General features: G+C 41.6%; 1 protein-coding gene across 3 annotated transcripts; it reads right to left on the bottom strand.

The window, feature by feature from the left end:
- Positions 1-10,309: 10,309 nt before the first annotated feature.
- Positions 10,310-22,634, bottom strand: LOC309328029 (membrane-spanning 4-domains subfamily A member 15-like). 3 transcript variants are annotated; one of them, XM_081837859.1, is made up of 8 exons: positions 22,393-22,634; positions 20,436-20,685; positions 18,638-18,760; positions 18,295-18,351; positions 15,188-15,295; positions 13,717-13,830; positions 12,006-13,063; positions 10,310-11,403 (listed from the first exon to the last, which is right to left on the bottom strand). In XM_081837859.1, the coding sequence occupies exons 2-7, from the start codon at positions 20,661-20,663 to the stop codon at positions 12,962-12,964; spliced, it is 732 nt and encodes a 243-aa protein (XP_081693985.1). In that variant the 5' UTR covers positions 20,664-20,685; positions 22,393-22,634; the 3' UTR covers positions 10,310-11,403; positions 12,006-12,961. The 3 variants fall into 3 exon arrangements, with proteins under 3 accessions (XP_081693985.1, XP_081693986.1, XP_081693987.1); XM_081837860.1 differs by lacking the exon at positions 22,393-22,634 and adding an exon at positions 22,242-22,386; XM_081837861.1 differs by lacking the exon at positions 15,188-15,295.
- Between the last annotated feature and the right edge of the window lie 9 nt (positions 22,635-22,643).

Here is a 22,643-nt window from a genome sequence, read left to right on the forward strand (position 1 = left end):
GCAAGCCAGAACCAAGCAACCGTAATGACTGCTAGTCAGTACCCACAACCCCTCAATGCCCCTCACCAGTGGCGTAGCGTGGGTTATCAGCACCCGGGGCAAAGCAAGTAATTTGCGCCCCCTAACCCGTGGATTTGCGCCCCCTAATCCGTGGATTTCCCTAACCCCCAGATGTTGCGCCCGGTGCGGCCGGCCCCCCTTGCACCCCCCACGCTACGCCACTGCCCCTCACAGCCAGACGGCAGTCTTGTGAAAGGCCCCACTCCCTTCACTCTTTCACCCACCGCTTTATTTATAGGGGACCCACTGACTGAGATATGGGGGAATGGTGGAAGACTTTCTTAGGGGCATTCAAGTGACCCAGATCTTGTTTTCATAACAACAGGAAGTGCTACCATATTGAATGGGGTAGAATGTGTTAGAGTGAAGCACAGATCAGAACTTCCAGTAACACGTTGAAATGCTGTACTGAAGTGAAGACCCCTTGGGAATTCAGACCTCTGTGTGACAAAATGAGATACAATAATGGCTTAAGGGTTTTCGTTAGAGTTCCAGCATTTTCAGGGCAGTTGGAGAATATGCAATATCGAAGGGCAAGGATACATACTCCAGCCTTCACAGAACAAAGACCACCTTCCAAACAAAGCATGGAAGACTCAGTTCCCTTTGGAGAGCTCAAAAATAGCAGTAAGATATTTATTCTGGAGAATTTCCAGATTTGTTTTTTTGAAGAGTTTCCCATATTTGTGCACCATAACAGATTTGTGAGAAGTCTTTGGCTTCAAAAATTTTGAGGGCTGGGGGAATGTGTCTTCTGCCTTTGCTCCAATAAAACCTTGATAGAGAGTGATAGAGTGTGTAATAATTTATACTCTAAAAATGGGAAGGCACCTGGGGAAGAGGGAATAATTGGAGAAGTGTATAAAGCCAGAGGCAGATCTTCTATAAAACTAATGAATCTTAGTTTAGGGCCCCTAATTCCAGAGGGGCACCAGAAGTGACTTTAGTCCACATTTCTTAAAATTTTGGGGTCTAGCTGACCCAATTTGAGTTGCATGACTCAAATTTATTATTTTTTTTGTTGCATATATTTCAACAATCCTAAAATTTGAGAGTCAGTAGCACATATGTTGTAAAGGTGTGGTGATCTGTCATGCAACAACCCCATTGAAGAAGATAACAGGGGTTACCCGGACCTCGTTGCTAGTTGCAAAGGGGTCCCCATAACAGTTCAAGCTTCACGGCCCCCAAAATGTAGGTCCACCACTGTATAAAGCAGCCCTCTATTGATGGATCTCTATCCTAGCAGCTCTATTTACAGAAATTAATATTAGCAGTCACTTTCCCCCTCAATGGAATATTCGTATAGTCATTTCTATATTTCAGAAAGATGATCCTAGCAAATCAGCCAATTATCGCCCTATTAGTTTGTTGCACATCTCATTGAAAATATATAACAAATACTTGTTAAATAAATCACATTATTGGCTTGAGTCTAGTGAGATGATAGCAGAAGAATAGGAGGGTTTATGTTGTAATCACTCAACTACTGCTCACTGCTTTGTACTTTCCCATCTGGTACATAAATATGTAAAACTCAAGTGCAGATGTTTATTTGGAGTGTTTACTGACTTTTCAGCAGCTTTTCAAATCAGTATTCAAAACACATAAAATAATTTACTGTCACAGGAAAAAGGACGGTTCTATTGTGTGTAATTCCTCAGGTACAGGAAGAAACAGGAAGTACTGTCAGCATGGCAATGGCCTTTCTTCATAAACTTGTTGAAATCACTGTAGTTCTCAATTACATTTGTACGTACAGTACAGACAAGTTACGATAGTCAAAGAACATTCAGATTTAATATTACACATGACATATCTTCAAAAATGCTTTTTAAAGCTATTCTCCTTGTTTTGTTTATGTTCTTATTAAGCTTTTCACCTGCTCTTCAGTAGCCAGTCCAGGGTAGGTCCCAACAATTTAAAAATCAGTATTGAAAGAAGTGAAAATAAATTTACTGTCACAGGAAAAGGGAGGGTCCTATTGTGTGCAATTCCTCGGTGGATGTGTGTAAATCATCACCACAGGAAGAAAAAGGAAGTGCTGTCAGCATGGCAATGTCCCTTCCTCAATCGTCCATCTGACAAAATCTTCTTGCTCAACCTGTAGTGGAGGGCCAACGAAAACTCACACTAGATGATTATAGGAATACCAAGTTCCTCATATGAGACATGAATGCAGGCTCATATTCTACCACTGATATGCTCAAAATATTAGAAGTGTATTAAGCACTTGAAGGCTCTTCGGTTAATTGTCAGTCAACACTTACCACGTACTCTCTCTCTTTTTTTTTAAATAATATTTATTAAAGATTTTCAAATACAACAGAAAAAGAAAAACATCCAAATTTAAAACCTTATTTTCATTGGCATCTTCCCAAGACTTCCCCTCCCCTCCCCCTCTTGTATTCCAATTCTTTCAAATAGGTTCAGCAAATTCTTACCCCAAGTTTTAAAATTATTATCATTAACCCAATTTAAAAAATATTTTCCCATCCCCTAAAATCGACCTGTTCCCTTCCACGAGTTCCCCTCTTTAGTATGCAATACAGATTAACATTAAAAAAATAGAAAAAAGAATAAAATGTAATTTAACACCCTTTGGATTCCAAATTTCCCTCCCCCCTTTCCCGGTTGTGTTCCCAATGTCCGTCAATGTCTACTGTCATCCTGGAGCTCCCACATCTAAGCCATAGTCCTTCACCAGTCCGCTTTGCCGTCTTTTTAATAGTCTTTGCCGTCTTTTAATCATCTTTGGTTTCGAATGTCCAATCTTGGAAGGAGTCTATCTTCCAACTTTGTCCAGTTCTTGTTATTCTTGTTGTTCTAGTTGTTCTCTCTCCTCCTCTTTTTTTTTTTTTTTTCCTGCTCTCCTGCACAAATGTTCTAATTCCAAAAAGCTTCTAATTCCTCTGCAGAGGTTTTGTTATTCAGGAACAAAACATTACGTCAAGTCCCTTCCATTCTTCAATAGATAAATCTATTGTCTCCTTTAGTGTGTAGACCTCTGTAGACAAAATAGTGTTCCATTTCTGCAGTTTCCCAGGAGATAAAAAATCCTATTCAAATTCCATGCCAGCAGTACTTGTAGTGTCCCACAGCTCCTCTAGAGGGATTTATAGTAACACAGTTTCCTTCCCGATCACACCCAACAGCCAAAGTAACTTATTATTCCTTGTTTTAAACAGTTTATGTCCAATTTATAACAAATGTAACCAGCAAAGTCCTCGTAACAAAATTCTCTTTTTGTTCTTCCGCTTTGACAGCTCCTTTGACAGCTGTCAAAACCTCTATTTCTCCTCTCCTGGCGCTCTCACGGATCGCTCCCGGGGTTTCGGGGGGGGGGGTTGCATTTTAATTCACATTCCACTTTTCTCCTCCAGCCCAGCTTATAATTTTCCATCGCGAAATTAATAACTTTATCAAAAAAGAAGGTTGCACTCGATCTTAGTTGTCAAATCCTTTGCTTTAGCTCCTCTACAACAGGGGGGAGGCTGACTTCCTTTTTGCACCTCCCCCGCTCGCTCCGAAATTTCAAAAAAAAAAAATTTCCCCTTTTAAATCCAAGTTCCAATTACTCATGGGTTATTCTTTTAAGTCCAAATTTTCAATGGAAGAAGTCAGCGCTCTCCGCCAAATGGCATGTGGCTTCACTCGGCAGGGGAAGCGGAGGACTCACAGCACCCCCCCGTCACCCGCTCCGTAGCCTTTAAAAAGGCTCCTTCGCGTGGTCGGGGGGGGCGCAAACGGTGCCCGCCGAGTCACCATGCCCATGGGTTTCAGCGCCCATGGTTTTTGAGGGTCCCCGCATCGCCGGCGCGGTAGAACCCAGCCCCTGCCGAGCAGGCTCCCTCCGGAGCTCGGAGGGAGTCCGCCATTCGGCGATGGCGCCAACCCGGAAGTCCCACTTACCACGTACTCTCCAAAGTCTTGTACTGATTTATCTACCGATGTTTAATGCTTTAGACAATGTTCAGGCCTGCTTTGGTAATTTTTTTTGTACTGAAATGTGTTGTATCAAAAATCTTCATGCAATGCACTAGTTCACTGTACGTTCCCCCAATTGTGTGTTATGTGCTTTTGTTGAACAATACGGGAAACCCATCTTAGAAACCTACCAACTAATGCTATGGCCATTACACTCCCCACCCCATATATGACTTTCTCTGACAAGAAGGGCAAAGTTTGGTGGTGGTGGTAGGGACTCATCATGTAGCTGGCTCCCTTCAAGATCCCTTCAAAATGACACCTCTTCGTAACATTTTGTGGCATTCTGTTAAGAACAGCATCCCTGACTGGCAACAGCTATTAAAAATGGGCTTGATTCCCTCACTCCCCAAATAGGGGAGCCATGCCTTGGGTAGAGTGAGGCAGCAAGATGTGTTTTTTCCTTTTAAAATATTTTTTAAAAACAGCTGCTACATGTGAGGACAGTGGAGGGTCATCGTTTCCACTTCAGCATTTAAAATTAAAGCTGTGGCACAGCTCTAATTATAAACATGCGAAGGGGAGAATGAGAAAAGAAATAGAGTAAAAGAAACCGTCTCTTTCACTGCCACTCTGATGAGAGCCCCTCCACATTAACCTCCAAAATGGATGCCTCAGCTTGTCAATGATTAATGGGATTATTATGAAAAACTGGGTGTGTTTTTTTACTGTCTGCCTGTGTCATTTCCTTTGATTTGAGAAATGCAAATAACTATTCTCATAAACATGCTTATGAAGAACCTGAGGTCTTGATAGATCATACACAGTTTTGAAAGGTTTTGGGGAAATGTATTTGTAGAAATATATTAATTACAATGCAAACAGATACCATGACTCCAGAATATGTTGCAAATTAGAAATAAAGAACGCACAATACAGCTATTAACTACTGCAAGAACAACCATTGCCAGGTCATGGAAATAATTACAACTATTGACTTTGGATCAATGCAATTTGGTAAACAGCACTATTGGAAAAACTAACACAAAAATTAAAAGGAGCAAAAGGCCCAAAGAAACATGACAATTTTTATGCAATTTGGTGTGATGTTATTGATTATATGAATAATGAGACATATGGAAGAACAGTACCCATAGTTAACAGCACAGTTTGGAATGCATGAAGCATATATTTTAATTACTCCCTATGAATTCCTATAAATCCCTGTACAGTGGTACCTCGGTTTTTGAACGTCTCGGAAGTTGAACATTTTGGTTTTCGAATACCGAAAACCCAGAAGTACCGTATTTTTTGCCCTATAAGATGCACTTTTTCCCCTCCAAAAATGAAGGGGAAATCTGTGTGCGTCCTATGGGGCGAATGCAGGCTTTCGCTGAAGCTTGGAGAGCGAGAGGGGTCATTGCTCTTGCTCTCCAGGCTTCAGGAAGCTCTCAGCAAGCCTGGGGAGCCTGCGGGAGTTCCCACAGGGCTCCCTAGGCTGCGGATAGCAGCCTGCCGTCCTGAGCGCTGGGCACTCTGAAGCAGAGCGCCCCGAGCTTTGGGCAGATATCCTTTTCTCCTCTAAAAACTACGGTAGGTACATTTTTAGATAGACTTCCGGGTCGGCGCCATCGCCGAATGGCGGACTCCCTCCGAGCTCCGGAGGGAGCCTGCACGGCAGGGGCTGGGTCCTACCGCATCGGCGATGCGGGGACCCTTAAAAACCACGGCCACGGGGGCCGTGGACATGGAGACTCGGCTGACACCGTTAGCGCCCTCCCGACTCGTGAAGGAGCCTTTTTAAAGGCTACGGATCGGGTGCCGGGGAGAAGCGTGGTGTTTTGAGTCCTCTGCTATCCCTGCCGTGCGAAGCCGCATGCCATTCGGCGGAGAGCGCTGGCTTCTTCCTTTGAAAATTCGGACTTAAAAGAACAACCTGTAAGTAATTGGAACTTGGACTAAAAAGAGGGATAAAAATTTTAAAAATTTCGGAGCGAGCGGGGGAGGCGCAAAAAAGGAAGTCAGCCACCCCCTCCATTGTAGAAGGGTCAAAGCAAAGGATTTGATAACTAAGATCGGAGTAACATCATTTTGGCAAGTTTTTAACCTCACGAGTGAAGAATATGAGATTGAGCTGGAGGAGGAAAGTAGAATTCGGACTTAAAAACAACCCCCCCTGGAACCCCGGGAGCGATCGATGACGGAGTTTGGAGAGGAGAAAGGCAAGTTTTGACAGCTGTCAAAGAGCTGTCAAAGCGGAAAATAAGATAGAGACTATGTTACAAGGACTTTGCTGGTTATATTTGTTATAAATTGGATACAAATTGTTTTAAATAAGGATTACAAAGTTACTAGGGCTAATGGATGCGATCTGGAAGAGAACTCAGTTTTTTCAATTCACCTAGAGGAGCCGAGGGACATTACAAGTTTTAGCTGGAAATTGGAACTGAACTGTTTATCTCCTGGGAAACTGCAGAAATGGAACATTATTATGACTACAGAGGCCACTACACCGAAGAAGACAATGGAATCATCTGTTGTGGAATGAAAGGAACTTGACGTAATGTTTTGTTTCTGAATAACAAGCCTCTGTAAAGGAACTAACTTTTGGAATTAGGACATTTGTGCAGGAAAACAGGGACAGAAAGAAATAAAAAGAGGAGTGTGATCAATAAGAACAACAAAATAACAAGAATTGGACCAAGTCAAAAGTGGGGACATTTGGGACATCCAGATTTGACAAGCTTAAGGATTATAATTTGGAGTTTTTCACTCCTGGATATAAAAATCTGGATGGAAAAAATGGGCCTCTCTTTGAGACAGAATCCTTCCATGATTGGACATTCGAAACTAAAGAGGACTGGCAAAGGACTATGATTTAGAGAGACGTGGAAATATCGGACATTGAGGAACATTGGGAACGCAACCGGGAAAAGGGGGGGTGGGAAATGTGGAATCCTTAAAGGCGTAAACTATGTTTTATTTAGGCTATATACATCTACATGGTATTCTAAAGTGGGGAACTCGTGGTGGGAATAAGCCGATTTTAGGGGAATGGAAAATAATGTTTTTTTTAAAAAAAAAAAAAAAATTGGGTTAAGGATAACAAGTTTGAATTGAGGAGAAGAACTTGTTGAGATCATTTGAGAGATTTGGAATACAAGGGGGGGAGGGAAGGGGAAGTCCTGAAAGGATGTAATTGGAAAAAGATTTGAAATTGGATGTTTTATTAATTTGTAATTAATTGGAAAACTTTAATAAATATTATTAAAAAAAATAAAAATAAAAACTACGGTAGGTACATTTTTAAAAGCTAGGGCTTCCCCCGTGGCTGGGGGGGGGATAATTTTTTTTTCTTTATTCCCCCCCCCCAAAAAAAATGTTAGGTGCGTCCTATGGGCCGGTACGTCTTATAGGGCAAAAAATACGGTAAATGCTTCCGTTTTCAAACACACTTTCTGTTGCGTGTACATGTTATTTTTCTTAATTTTCTGCGGACTGCCCTTAGCGCCTCAGTTTTCCAAAGTTTCGGAACTCGAACAGTATTCCGGAATGGATTACGTTTGAAAACCAAGGTCCCACTGTAAATTAAAATTGTTATTGATACAAAATACCTTTTACTGTTCACAATCTAAGCATGCATATTATTATACATCATTTCATATCTGCAATAATTATACTATATATATTTAACAAAACACTGTTAATAAATTCAAAAATGCTTATTTGCACATATACTGTTGTTTTATTTTAATTCTCAATTTATGTAACTGTTGCATGTTGTTTGTCTAAATGTAATAAATATAATTATTATTTTTAAAATAAAAAGATATGGTTAAGCCTATACTGATACTTGATTTATCCATTAACTTCTTTAATGTCTATGTTCAGCACAAAACACAGTGTGGTATGTGGGAGCAAATAACTACACACAGACACAAGGTGGGGTTTTAAATCGCCACACATTTACTGGTTACAGTTTATAGAGATCGGCATGGTAACATAGGTGCCACCTTGCACTGAAGATTGTGGGTGCCCACAACGAAGGGCTTCAACTTTGCCCATTGACTTTGTGGCAGCCCAGTGCATAGTAAGGAGAAGAGATTCATTCATGAAGAAGAAGAAGAAGAAGAAGAGGAGGAGTAGGAGGAGTTTGGATTTGATATCCCACTTTATCACTACCCGAAGGAGTCTCAAAGTGGCTAACAATCACTCTGTGAGGTGAGTGGGGCTGAGAGACTTCAGAGAAGTGTGATTAGCCCAAGGTCACCCAGCAGCTGCATGTGGAGGAGCAGGGAATCGAACCCGGTTCACCAGATTACGAGTCCACCGCTCTTAACCACTACACCACAGCAGTTTGGTTGCTGGCTGATGTCCCCATCCAAACCCATATCCTGGGATAACATTAAAGGGAGTTGCCTGTTCCATGCCCCACCCCCTGACACTAAGGACCCACCTTATTTCTATGATTGTAAATTTCTTTAAAATGTTATCAATATTGTGTTTTAATTGTTGTAACCCTCTCTGTGGCCCTTACATTAAGTACTAGGAGGTCATAATATTTACTCATGTCTTCCAGGTCATATTTAAGATGAAGACTCATACGTGGGTCAAGATAATTCAAATTGGGGGCCTCTTTTTATATAAAGTTACGCCAGCTTCACTGATCCTCAGAAAGAAACCACAGAAAAAATTCAGATCAGTACCCATTGTTACAATGTATATTGAGATGCATGTCCTAAGCAAGAATGGTGAGAACTTCCAGCAGGTGACAAAAGTAATTATTTCTATTCATTAATCTAACAAAAGTTGCAGCAATAGCACATAGCCTGGGTGGACATATTGCAAAAACTTGGTAATTCTATTTTTGAGATCGCTGATTGTTACCATTAGGCATTCTTTTATTATTATTATTATTATTTTATGTATAATTTTTATTAAAGTTTCCACAAATTTTTATCAAAACAAACAAAACATAAAACATAACAATACAAAACATACAACACATATAATTTCAACTCTTAATTTCTTATAACTTACTTTCCCGACTTCCTCATACCTCCCCTTTCTGTATTCTCATGTCTAATTAATTGGTCAGCAAATCCTTCCCTTACTTTTAACTTATTTTTAATAACACTCATTTTCTTTTAACTTATCCATTACCGCTATTAACCCCTAATTTTCTCATCCAGCATCAATCTAACTTTCACTAATTTTAGAATATTTCTTTAGATAGTCTTTAAATTTTTTTCCAGTCGTCTTCCGTCGTTTCTCTTCCCTGGTCTCGGATTCTGCTCGTCATCTCTGCCAAACCCATATAGTCTATCACCTTCATCTGCCATTCTTCCACGGTGGGTAGATCTTGTGTCTTCCAGTACTTTGCGATGAGTATTCTTACTGCTGTTGTAGCATACATAAAAAATGTCCTGTCCTTCTTTAACACCAATTGGCCGACTATGCCCAGGAGAAAGGCCTCTGGTTTCTTAGGAAAGGTGTACTTAAGTACCTTTTTCAGTTCATTATAGATCATTTCCCAAAAAGCCTTAATCCTTGGGCACGTCCACCAAAGATGAAAGAATGTTCCTTCAGTTTCTTTACATTTCCAACATTTATTATCGGGCAAATAATAAATTTTTGCAAGTTTGACTGGGGTCATGTACCACCTATAGATCATTTTCATAATATTTTCTCTCAAGGCATTACATGCCGTGAATTTCATCCCGGTGGTCCATAACTTTTCCCAGTCAACAAACATAATGTCATGACCAATATCCTGTGCCCACTTAATCATTGCAGATTTGACCGTTTCATCTTGTGTATTCCATTTCAACAGCAAGTTATACATTCTTGACAAAATCTTAGTACTGGGCTCTAACAATTCAGTCTCTAGTTTTGATTTTTCCACCTGGAAGCCAATTTTCCTGTCCATTTTAAAGACTTCCATTATCTGATAGTAATGAAGCCAATCTCTCAATTTCCCTTTTAGTTTCTCAAAACTTTGCAATTTCAATCTGTCCCCCTCTTTACCATTAGGCATTCTTACTGGTTCTGTTGCAGTAGCTGAGATGTCTGCAAAAGACAACCTAAGTAAACAAATGAAAACTTATGCCTCAGATTTTTTTGGGGGGGGAGCATAGTTACCCCTTTTTTAAAGTGAGTTGCAAAAAGATTTTAAAAAGCAAACAAACAAAAAACAGTGCCACTGCCAGGCTATTTTGCACCCTAGGCAAGGCTAACTGCTTACACCTCCCCCCATTTTTATTTTTACTGACTTCAATTTTCAAAAACAGATGTCGTTTAAAAAATACTAAAAGCACAAGACTTGAAACTGCTAAATTTATTTTAAATTGCAAGAATAAGTAATACAGCAACCTTTGGTTACCTTTCTGAAATGCATTAAGTACATAAACCTGTTGAAATCACTGCAGCTCTCAATTATAGTTGTATGTACAGATAAGAGTCACAATAAATAAAGTCAAAGATCATTCAGATTTAATATTACACACGGCATGCCTTCAAAAATGCTTTTTAAAAGCTATTCTCCTTGTTTTGTTTATGTTCTTATTAAACTTCTCACCTGCTCTTCAGCAGCAGGTCCAGGGTGGGTTCCAACAGTTTAAAAAATCAGTACTAAAAACAGTGAAAATAAATTTAGTGCCACAGGAAAAAGGAGGGTCCTATTGTGTGCAATTCCTCGGGGGATGTGTGTAAATCCTCGGTACAGGAAGAAACAGGAAGTGTTGTCAGCATAGCAATGTCCCTTCCTCAACTGCCATTTTACAAAATCTTTTTACTCAACCTGTAGTGGAGGCACTGAAACTCACACTGGATGAATGTAGGAATATGGAGTTCCTCATCTGAGACATGAATGCCTACTCATATTCTGCCACTGATAGACTCAAGATATTAGCAAGTGTATTAAGCACTTGAAGGCTCTTTGGTTAATTGCCACTTACGTACTTTCAAAAGCCAAGTACTGATGGATGTATCCACAGATTTGTAATGATTTAGCCAACAGTCAAGCAACAAGCTTATTGGTTACAGCTTACAAAGAGACCGGCACGGTATTGTCATCAGATAAAATCTATTTTCACCGGTTCCCAAATCCAATAAGGACACACAATGGGTGGAGAGGTTCAGGTCTTTATTGCTATAGGAATAGTGGCTCAGTTTGGGTTTCTTTCCAAAAAGACTAAACAAAAGCAACACTCAAAAGTAGAAAGCATTTATACAGAGTTGCAGAGCATGACACCACCCATGCCTGATTCCTCCCACCCCTCCCAAGCTTGCTCTCAACACATGGGCACTAGGTACCAATTGCCAATAAGGCAAAATGCTTGCTTGAAGCCCTATCTGATTTGATGGTTGCTCTTCTACTTGCAAAGCAGTTGCTTTTAATATAAACTTTTGTGCTTTCTGCTGGGCTGAACTCATAGCTGTCAACTTACAGATTTGAAAATAAGGGACCAGCAGCCTTGAAAATAAGGGACCAGCAGCCAAAATAAGGGACCTGCAGCCTCACCTGTTCCAGGCACTCCAGTCTTCCTGTCCTCCTGCAGTATGGTCAAACTCATGCTGGTAGCTTCGAGAACACTGTCCAACCAACCTTGTAACCAGAGGTTCAACTGAATACAATCTGAATCACATGCACCACAAGGCCTATGCAGCCTCAAGTTAAGATGGCTCCCCAGCCTGGCTTTGCACTGCAAAGTTTGCAGCAGCACGTGCCAGAAAATGGCGTCCAGCATTCAAAAAACCCCTCCGCTTGCATTAACTAGCCACACACAAGGCATGCAAGCTCCACCCCCCAGTCGTTTTAGACTTCTTATTGGGTGAGCAACACAACCAAGCAACACAGTTGGAGCTTCCCTCCTCCCTGGCCGGCAGGGAGGGAGGGAGAGGAGCTGCTTTCTTTGAAATTTAAGGGACATCATTTAAGGGACGTCAATCAATAAGGTACAGCAGCGGGACATGGCGCTGGAATAAGGGACTGTCCCTTCAAATAAGGGACACTTGACAGCTATGGCTGAACTGGTGGTTTTAGGCTGAAACCGGAGAACACAGGAAGTTAGGCCACTATACAGAGTCAAATCATTGGGTTCATCCAGCTTGGTGATGTCCACATTGACCGGCAGCAGTTCTCCATGCTTCAGAAATGGGGTATTTAAACAGGAGCTTCTTAAAGGCTTTCTCCCTTCCAGCATGGGGGGGGGAGGGGCGTTCAGGCAGTTGTAGAGATGCTGCTGTTGCTTGCTGCCTCGACTTAAGATGCTTCACTCTTTGACACTGATAAGGGGAACTTCTCAAGTACAAACCAGGACACCCAATTTTTGGATTGACTTGCCTAAGATCCAGGACAAAGCGCATCCTTTCGGAAATTCCCCCGGGACATCAATTCCGCCTTTGAAACCTGGTAAGATCCGGACGTATGGCTGCCCTAGTTTACAGGGAAGGGACAGTTGTCTCCTTATCTGAAATCTGACAGCTGCTAGTTTATCAGACTGCTGCATAATAAAAAATATTTCTGGAAACAAACAAAAGGATGTCAGGAACTGGTGTCAATCCTGCCATTTGCCCAACCATGCTGGGTGCTGACACTGAGCCTGATTATTAACCAATCAATCGATCAATCAATTAAATTTTTATACCACCCTTCATCCAAGGATCATAGGACCTAGTGGTGGTTGACCTCTGTGGTGCCACTCCTTGCCCTCAATAAATTTGGGAAATGGAAAGGTGGTGAGGAGGGTTTAGGAGAATCTGAAACTAGAGGCACCTGCTTCGCCCCTGTGGTAATCAATTAATCAAATGGATTAATCTACTAACAGTTGCAGTCCTAGCACATATCCAGACTAGATGAATATATGCACCAGAAAGAAAAAGCAATTGATCATATTGACTATTGTTGCTTTGCTGCTGTTGCTTTGCTGCAGTTGCGCTTCCCAGAACTTCACACTTGGGTTCTTTATTCTGTCTATGGAGAAAAATCCATAGGATCATAGCGTGGAGGAGCAAGATTGTTTTCTGTGGGAATCAAGGCATCACTGCTGACAGAGTTTGGCACAAAAACCATTGCCTGCAACATTGAAATTCAGAAATTCAGTATAAGAAACACTTTTCTTGTTGTTGCTATTACTTTTGTCGTCATGATGGATTACCTCAATACATTCTGGTTTCTGTTTTGTGTGAGTTTGTCCGTGAGTTTGCTCTATCACAGTTCTGTACAAAGTAATTTAGGTGTAATGGTTACAGTATTGCACTAGGCCTGGGGAGACCTATCAGCTGTGTATGCATTACCATTTACTCTGGCTCCAGAGTGCTCACACTGCTGGTGTTTGAAGCCATGGTCACATGGCATTAACCACAATCCATATCTACCCTGTGTAGTTTCTTGAGAAATGCTGGTGTTTGTTGTGTTTTCCCTTAAATCCACCTGACTGCACAAAACCACAGCACAAAAACAAACCAATAACCCACAAACACATTTAAAAGGCCATAGAATATTAATCAGCCAGACACCTGGTCATAGAGAAATGTTTTCACCTGGCGCCTAAAGATTTGTAATGAAGGCTCCAGGGGTGTAGGTGTGTGTGTGTGTGAGAGAGAGAGAGAGACCCATGCCACTCCTTAAAGGCTAGAATATATAAACATGGGAAATGAAAAGTCAACTTTTCTTTGGGATCCTCAATAAGATTTGCTTAAACTCCAAGCAAGTTATCAAGTGCTTACCATCTCAGGATTATAGAAGTTCTCCTGGCACCCAATGTGTGACATCAGAACGGTGATGCAGAACTCCAGCAAGCTGAACAAGAGCAGCAGGAAAGAGAGACCAAAGCCTATGTTCTGCAAAATAAAAGAAGTACCTTTAATCTCGCTCTCTCAGCCCTTCTAACTAATTCAGCCACAACATTAGGAAGTGTGCAAGTAACCATCTTCTGGATGCTACTGAGTTGAAGATGTAAGTGAAAAATTCGCCTTGGGAAGGGCTTGGGCACCAATGACAATTACCTGGTCATGAGTTACGCCTGACATAGATGGAAAAACCTACTGTATTGGGGTGGGGAATTATAATGCTGCACACAGTGCTATTTCTCTAGAAATAGAGGTGCTGGAACTCACCATGAACTTCTCCCTTGTTCTCTTAGAATGCCAATTGCATCCTCCAGAGAGGTGCCAGAACTCCGTTCCAGTGAGTTCCTGCAGAAAGAAGCCCTGGCTGCATCTAACACTGTGCTAACTAGCACAAGCTCTTGCACAACAAAACTGCCAGTAGACCTGTTGTTGGATTCCTTAGATGTGCAACCATGAGAAAATAGGTACCTGGTAGCAAAAGGTTTTCTGAAACAGCAGGCAGCATATCTCCATTCTAGGTGATTATTATAATAACCCTGTTAACATTAAGGATTTGGCGCCTCAGTTGGTGTATCCCTCTCCCCTCCCTAGCCTTTTAAAATTTGTATTATGTCTTTTGATATTCTAAGCCTGAGGGCAGAGGAGGTGTTGCCTATAAGCCACTCTGGGAGCAAGATGGTTCTGTCCAGCTTGCCAGAATGCCTAGTTTCTAAAGCTGCAGCCTAAAATGCAAAAAAAAAAAGAAAAAAAAAAAAGGGGGGGTGCATGGATAGAAGACTCAAAAGTGCAGCTTGAACTTTACTTGCTATTTTCACTTAGAACTTGTTGGAAGGACAACGGCAGAAATCATTCCATGTGCAACTCAAGGACTAATTCTGTTACTGTTAAACTCAACCAGCTAAGAGGGGGTGGTAGAGATGTTGCTTAGCAACCAGGAAGAGTGGCATGATATTTGCTGAGGTAGTATATGCCCTGATTGGCTGTGTAGTTCTGAGGGATGCTTGTGTATTTCTGAGGGATGCTTTTCCTCTGCATGTTTGTTTGAATGTCTTGAGGGTTCAAGTTTTGTCTTGCTCCTAAAACTGGAAAAAGAGGGTGCCAGATGAGCCTCCCACAAGTGGGGAGCCACCACTGAAAAGGCCTGCTAATGTGTTGCTACCCTCCAAACCTCCCATGCACTGAGCAGGACCTCAGATGATGATTGCAGGGTCTGGGTCGTATGGGGAGGTGTGGTCCTTGAGGAACCGGGGACCTGAGCTGCATAAGGTCAAAACAACCACTTTGATTTGAGCCCTTCTTGGATGCTAACCAGAAAAGAAGTTTTGCACGGAATGCTGCATTCACTTACCTGCGAATAAGGATTGCCTCGACTGAAAGCCAGATCGCTTATATATAGAATGGTGCCAGCTGCTGACATTACAGAGCTTGTGATGTGCATTCCCACACTGCATTTCGCCTAAAACAGACAAAGAGCCAGTTTACTAAAAATTACAGACAGAATGCAGGTCTCCTAAAAGACAAATCATTTATTACTTACTGACTGACTTAGTTGCTTTATGTTGCCTAGGGCAATGCAAAGCAACGTAAATCAATTTATCCAACAAATAGAGTCACGCTCAGACAAATGTTGGACAGAGGTAAAGAAAGATCTAGAAATATGGTCAAATCTGAAGCTCTCCTTGTTAGGTCGAATCGCTGTGATCAAGATGAATGTATTGCCTAGAATGTTATTTTTGTTTCAGACATTACAAATTGTGGACAAACTGGACTGTTTCAAGAAGTGGTAGAAAGATATATCTAAATTTGTCTGGCAGGACAAAAAGCCCAGAATAAAATTTAAGATATTAACTGACACAAAAGATAGAGGGGGGTTTGCCCTGCCGGACTTAAGACTGTACTATGAATTGGCAGCTTTCTGCTGGTTGAAAGACTGGCTACTTCTTGAGAATACAGACATTCTGGATTTGGAAGGATTTGACAATAGATTTGGTTGGCATGCATATATATGGTATGACAAGGTTAAAGTTCACAAAGGATTTAAAAACCATATTGTCAGGAAAGCATTATACAATGTTTGGATCCGATACAAGGACTTGTTGGAAAATAAAACTCCTAGGTGGTTATCACCAATGGAGGCTAAGGAGGTGAAGAAGCTTAATATGGAATCTAAATGGCCAAAATATTGTGAAATCTTAGAGCAAGAAAGTGGCAAAATCAAATTACAGAATTTTGAGAAAATAAAGTCCAAGGTACGAGACTGGCTCCATTATTATCAAATAATGGAGACCTTTAAACAAGACAGGAAAATTGGCTTCCAGGTGGAGAAATCGAAACTAGAAACAGAATTGTTAGAACCCAATACTAAGAATTTATCAAGAATGTATAATCTGTTGCTGAAGTGGAATACAATAGATGAGACAGTCAAATCAGCTATGATTAAGTGGGCACAAGACATTGGTCATGATATTATGTTTGCTGACTGGGAACAGTTATGGACCACCGGTATAAAATTTACGGCATGTAATGCCTTAAGAGAAAATATTATGAAAATGATTTACAGGTGGTACATGACCCCAGTCAAGCTTGCGAAGATTTATCATGTGCCCAATAACAAATGTTGGAAATGCAATGAGACTGAAGGTACCTTCTTTCACCTTTGGTGGACTTGCCCAAAGATTAAGGCCTTTTGGGAAATGATTTACAATGAAATTAAGAAGGTACTTAAATGTACTTTTCATAAGAAACCAGAGGCATTTCTTTTGGGCATGGTCGGCCAACTGGTGTCAAGGAAGGATAGGACTTTTTTTATGTACGCCACTACAGCAGCAAGGATTCTTTTAGCAAAGTATTGGAAGACACAAGAACTACCTACACTGGAAGAATGGCAGACGAAAGTGATTGACTTTATGGGATTGGCAGAAATGACTGGCAGAATCCGCGACCAAGAGAAAGAGACGGTAGAGGAAGATTGGAAGAAATTTAAAGTTTATCTTAAGAACTGTTGTAAAATTGATGAATGTTAAAATGTCAAGGGAAAGGAAAAAAACAGAATTATAGCTGTAACTGATTGATGAATTAGGATGAAATTGAAAAAGAAAGTAAGTTATTATTTAATTGGAGCGAAGGGTTGCTGAAAAATTTTAAAATAAGGATGCAGAGAGGGGGAGGTAAGGGGAAGTCCGAGAAAGAAGGTTCATGAAAAAGAGGATTTGAAATTATACTTGTTTATATGTTTTTGTTTGTCTATGTGTGTATGTTATTTTGTTTTAAATTTGTGTTGGAAAGTTAATAAAAATTATTTAAAAACAAACAAACAAACAAATAGAGTCACGCTCAGTCCATGAGAAGGAAAGCACCTGTTCTGCAAGTAGCCTGAATTTCAAGCTGTATTGGAGTTTTCCTCAAGGGTCATTTAAACCCAGAGAAAAACTGAAGTGGCTGAGGGCACTGTGGTGGCAGTGAACTAAAAACACAAATTAACATAAAAGCATACCACAATTTAAAAGCAATTTAAGACAACCCCACCCTACCCCAAGTAAAACGACACCCACCCCCATTAAACACTAACTTAAAACTATCAAAACAATTAAAAACAGTTTAAACGTTTCAGATAGTTGAAGCCATGGAAGCATACTCCAACCCCAAGGTCCGTTCAGCTGCCTCAGTTGTATTTCATCAGTCAGTCTGGGTCTCAGGTGCCCTCCTAGGCCAGATGGACATGGTCTGCCTGCCAGACAGGGGACAGGTCAGGCGAGACTCACAGCCACAGGTTTCAGGCCAGAACAAGGTGGGCTCTGAGGCATAGGGGGCAGTGGGAGGTATGCCCTAGGAGGCTAAGGCAGGCCAGGACCCACAGCCCAGGTGGGGCTTGCTAGCTTGAGGAGAAGGTGAGGGTCAAGCCCAAATGCAGTAATCAACATGCAAGACAAAAAAGTGAAGCAAATTTGGCCAGGCCATTTGGGTTTGTGGCACAAAGCCAGCACAACACTTGGGCACTGGTTTGGGCTTTGGAGTCAAACAAGACGAGGTTGGGTATTTTAGCTCTTTACTTGTGACCCTGGTTTGAGTGTCTATTACTCAGTTTAGGGGGTGGCACAAAACGTGGGCTTGCAGCACAAAATGGCACAAAAATAGCACAAAACATTGGCACCTGTTTGGAGTCAATTCAACAAGGTTGTACTTTTTGGCATTAACTTGTGAGCCCAATTTGCTTTGTCAGTTGCTCGGTTTGGGCGGCAGCACAAAATGTGGGGTTCACAGCAGAAAACAGCACAAAGCTAGCACAAAACTTTGGCATTGGTTTGGGGGGGATGCAGAATTTTAGGGTCACACATAAATGAAGCTGCATTTATCATTACTGCTAAATAAATTAATATTTCTCCTTTACTATCAGTAGCATGATCAATAGTGCTTCCCAGCCATTAAGATTGACTGTTATAGATCTTTCTCTCTCACCAGACAGCGTGTTTGATGTTTCTCTGCTGACATCGACATGCTTCCTGAAACAATGAACTGTACAAAACAAGGGTAAAAAATATGTGTTTAACTGCAGCTTACTTCAAAAAATCCAAAACATACTCTCTATTGAGAGAAATAAACTGAGTTATAATGAGATAATAGTACCTCTTCTCTCTTTATTTTATTGTGTAGATTAGTCACACCAATCACTCATTCTCTACATACAAAAGGTCAACAGCTTGATAAGAGTTAGAAAATAGATACCCTTTTAAAACTCCGGATTCATAACCAGAAACACAGAAAAACAATGGCTCTTAAAGGTAAATGAAATATTACTTACAAATGCTCCACCCCAAAATGGATAACCTCCAACAGCAGCAAAAGATATATAGGAGTGACCAATAAGAAAAAGTAGGAGTGCTCCAAAGCTGATTTGCATTAATCCAATTAAGATCTGGACCGTCTATTGGAAGAAAATGTGCAAACAAGGTAAAATAATTCTGCTCGTTCCTCAAAAAACATGAATTATTACTCATTAGCACAATCTGGGAAATACCCAGAAAGATTGGTCTGTCTATTCCTTTGGGTAAATAAATTTTTTAAAACAGGATAACTTCTCAAGAGGCTAGAGAGAACACCACGTGCATATAGATATATAGGCTGCATAAAGGTGGGGTGAGAGAAATTCAGAGAAAGACATTAGATTATAGCCAGACAGACTGATATTGGGACTAGTATCTGCCTCATTGTGAGGTCACAATCACAAGCCAGAAAGAGAAGGGAGGAAATCGGTATAAGCATGCATAGGACTGGCATTGCTACAGACTGGCTATGTTTGAAATGAACTGATTACCGGTAGATCTTTAAAACTGATACGCAGAGTGATGCTCATTTGCAAACCTGAAATTTCCATTAGTGCAAAACCAGAACTTTTAAAAATTTATCCTGGTCCCAGAAAAGTTCCCTGAAAATGCCACCTTAGTCACCCATTGACTTCTATGAACCTTAAACATTTTGTCTACAGTTTTTGCTCCCCATATCCAGGAATATATTTTCAACTATCTCAGTTACAGACTTCTATAGTAATCAGTGCCATAAACCTATGTAAGTGTGTGCTAAACTTTATGGATGACTTGACATTGCCTCAACTGATAGAGGGACCCATATTTTGAAGGATCCCCCCCTTCAGAAGGGTTTTCTAGCAATCGTTTAGAAATAAGTGTCTCAAAATTCCTATTTTGAATTAATATGGGAGTAATTCAATCACTTTTGGGGATACACTATTTCCCCTCTGTTTGGGGGTGAGGAAGAAATCTTCTCCCATGACTACTAGCTGGCTTGTTAAGAATTCCTGTAATGTCCATTTCAATGTCCCCATGACCCCGTTTGATCAGTCACTGAGTCAGCCAATAGGGGCAAGCATCTTGAATTCATAGAAAATCTGAGAATAATCTGTATGAGTCTTCCTCAAATTCTTGCCCTCTGTATATTTTGGGCTAGAACTCACATCACCCCTGATCACTGACCATGCTGTCTGGGGCTGTCTGGGAAGGCTGATCTGGATTATCTCTTTTGGCACCACCTTTCTGAACCAATTTCTATGTAAAAATGTCTGATTATCCTTATGTTTTTGGAACCATCATCCTTTTAAATTAATCCCTGTTGATCAGTGTAATAATATCTGGTGTTTGGTCCTTCCTGCACTGACCTCACTCTTGAAGGAAAGGCACTATTGTCATTTTTTCAGCTGGAACTCACAAGAACTCAGTTCCGGCACCTCTCAGGTGAGTGCCATTGCCATTACTGTCGTACCTTGGATCTCAAACGCATTGGCTCCCGAACAAATTGGCTCCGGGACAATCGAAACCTGGATGTGAGTGTTCCAGTTTTCGAACAATTTTTGGAAGCCAAACGTCTGGCGCGGCTTCTGATTGGCTGCAGGACATCTGCAGCCAATCAGAAGCCACGCTTTGGTTTCCAAACATTTTGGAAGTCGAACAGATTTCCGGAACGGATTCCGTTCAACTTCCAAGGCAAGAGAAAAAGGGAGGTGTTCGTGGTGAGTTCCGGCACCTCTTTTTCTAGAAAAACAGACTGCTTACGATGCACGTAAATGTGAGCAGATCTGACACACTTACCCCCAGAGTCTTGGTCTCCATTTTGAGGAGTTTTTGCCATGTCTTCAAGTGTTGAGGTTGGTTGCTGGGGCTTCCAACCTGCTGGCCAACATATGGCATGTATTGTACTGCCCCTGCTGGTTGGATAACAGCACCAGGGATCTGCTCACCTGCCTGGATTACGTTCGCAGCAATTGCAGGAATGTACACCACCGTTCCACTAGCCATTCTCCCTGGATGCGTTGCCATTGTTTAGGTATCTTCAAGCAAACTAATAAACCAAAGAAATAAACAAATGAAAGGCGGTGGTGGGGAACTCTCACATTTGGGGACAAGTTACCAACATGCACAGCCACATATTCATACATGATGTGATATATACTAAAACTGAACCCATGAAATTGTGCTCCTAGCGGTGGGTTGACTCATGAGTCAATGGTGCATTATTTGTGAGCAATTCCTATACTGCTTTTTGTGCCTAAGGCAGCACACACAGGAAAATAATTGGACAAGGGCAGATAAGGGACAGAAGGAAATAAACACCCATCCCAAAAACTGTTTAATTAATGCCAGGAATGGCCATCAATTACTAGTAATTTATTTTTTGTCTAAAACAGAGTAGCCCAAACTACTAACATAGAACTTCCTTGTTTTTCAGCCCTCCCTACAGTGGGAGTTTCAGTTTTCATACCATACCATATGAGGTATTGTCTCCTCTTTAGTCAGGATTGCATTTCACAACAGTAATGCTGCATAATTAGTTTAAGTTTCAGAACAGTGGGAGAGCGAGTGTAGCAGTAAAATGCATTTTGGGTTAGGGGAGATTCACAGCAAGGAATCAAAGGCAAATTCTTGGCTATATTCAAGATTCACCTGCAAAAAAAAGGGTGTGTTTTAAGAGGTGGTTGAGGTTATTTTGTAATACTGTACTTCTCTCTCTTTCCGGGTGTGTAGTTGGTAATCCTGAGGAAATTATATGTATATATTTGGTACGCTGTGATATATGCAGCTACCCTCAAACACTCCCTAAACAGAGTTCCTGATTTCAGCAGAGGGTTGCCAACATTTAACTGTGACTGTGCTCTTGTGCCTTTCATGGCAGCTTCACCTAAAGTGATTAGGAGGGGTTCCTACCCATGCAAGGGCACCATCTCGCCCTCAGCATTGTGGGTGCCCAAGCACCCAGGGCCCCCTGGAGCTGGCTCCTATGTGCCTATGCCCCATGTTGTGAAAAGCTCCTAGCGATTTCAGCAGATGTTGGTAAAGGCACAGGCGTCATTTTAAAAATCAGTTCCTCTATCGCAGGGACCCATTGGGGAGGCATCCACATTATTCTGCGCCCATGTTGGCTTTCTCTTCTTCTGATCTGTTGAAACTTTTCGCCACACAGGCCTCCATGCCCGAGGCAGCCACAAATCACAGCTTTAGTCGTTATCTTTATGAGGAGTTCCCATGGGGGAGAAGGAAACCTCAGTGGTTCAATCAGTCACTGTATAGCTTTAAATCCTGACTGTAAAGATTCTTATCGGAGTTCGGCCAGCTCTCTCTGCCACTAACAATGCAAAACTAACAATGCATCTTGTGTCCCGTGCAATTGCTGGGAAGAGCTGGCAGGAAGGGGCACTTGAACCCAGCTCACTGCCTCTCGCCTCTAAATGCCCCCTACCTGCATTTCAGGAAAGAAATTGGCAGGCATTGTAAGAAGGGTGAATCACCCCTCTCGCCCCACATTTATGCCCACAGTTCCTCCCCAGCAAATGCTCCCTCCCTTGCCTCTCCCTTAGTAAGCCCGAGCTGCAACACACACCTAAATATTTTTTACAGTACCTGTTTCTGCCCTTCTGCTTATTCAGGAGTGAAGGCAGAAGCTCTTAGCTCATGTTCAGGAGCTCCTTCATGCCTTTCAGTGGAGGAGAGCTGCGGATCAAAGGGAAGCACTGTTCCCCAAATTAAGATAACGCTCTCCAGATGTACTCACGTTACACCGGCAGCCCCGTGTTCCTTCAGCAGGGAGTGAAAGGCACAACACGAAGAATTTGGCCAGCCTATCTTGTCCTCCCCATTCCCCTTTCAGGGAAATTCGCTCCTTTTGTTGTGACGCGCATCTGGCTGCAGCCTCCTTTCCCCACCCTGCAGAGTCTTTCCATTCCATTCCTGCCAGGGAGATTCTGAATCCGGACCAGAGACAGCCTTGAGGAGCTGTGAAGCTGGCCAGGGGCCTCTTGTTTA

The sequence above is a fragment of the Podarcis erhardii genome (assembly GCF_964252035.2).
Source record: "Podarcis erhardii genome assembly, chromosome: 1".
In the NCBI taxonomy this organism is placed as follows: Eukaryota; Metazoa; Chordata; class Lepidosauria; order Squamata; family Lacertidae; genus Podarcis; species Podarcis erhardii.

Bases quoted from the DNA above. Each gene is read 5' to 3' on its own strand.
- LOC309328029 (XM_081837859.1), bottom strand. From the start codon at position 20,663: ATGGCAACGCATCCAGGGAGAATGGCTAGTGGAACGGTGGTGTACATT. The intron at 15,296-18,294 runs GTGAGAGAGAAA...TGTCTGTTTTAG, and splicing joins AACATCAAACACGCTGTCTG to GCGAAATGCAGTGTGGGAAT. The intron at 13,831-15,187 runs GTAAGTGAATGC...TTTATTTTGCAG, and splicing joins GAGGCAATCCTTATTCGCAG to AACATAGGCTTTGGTCTCTC.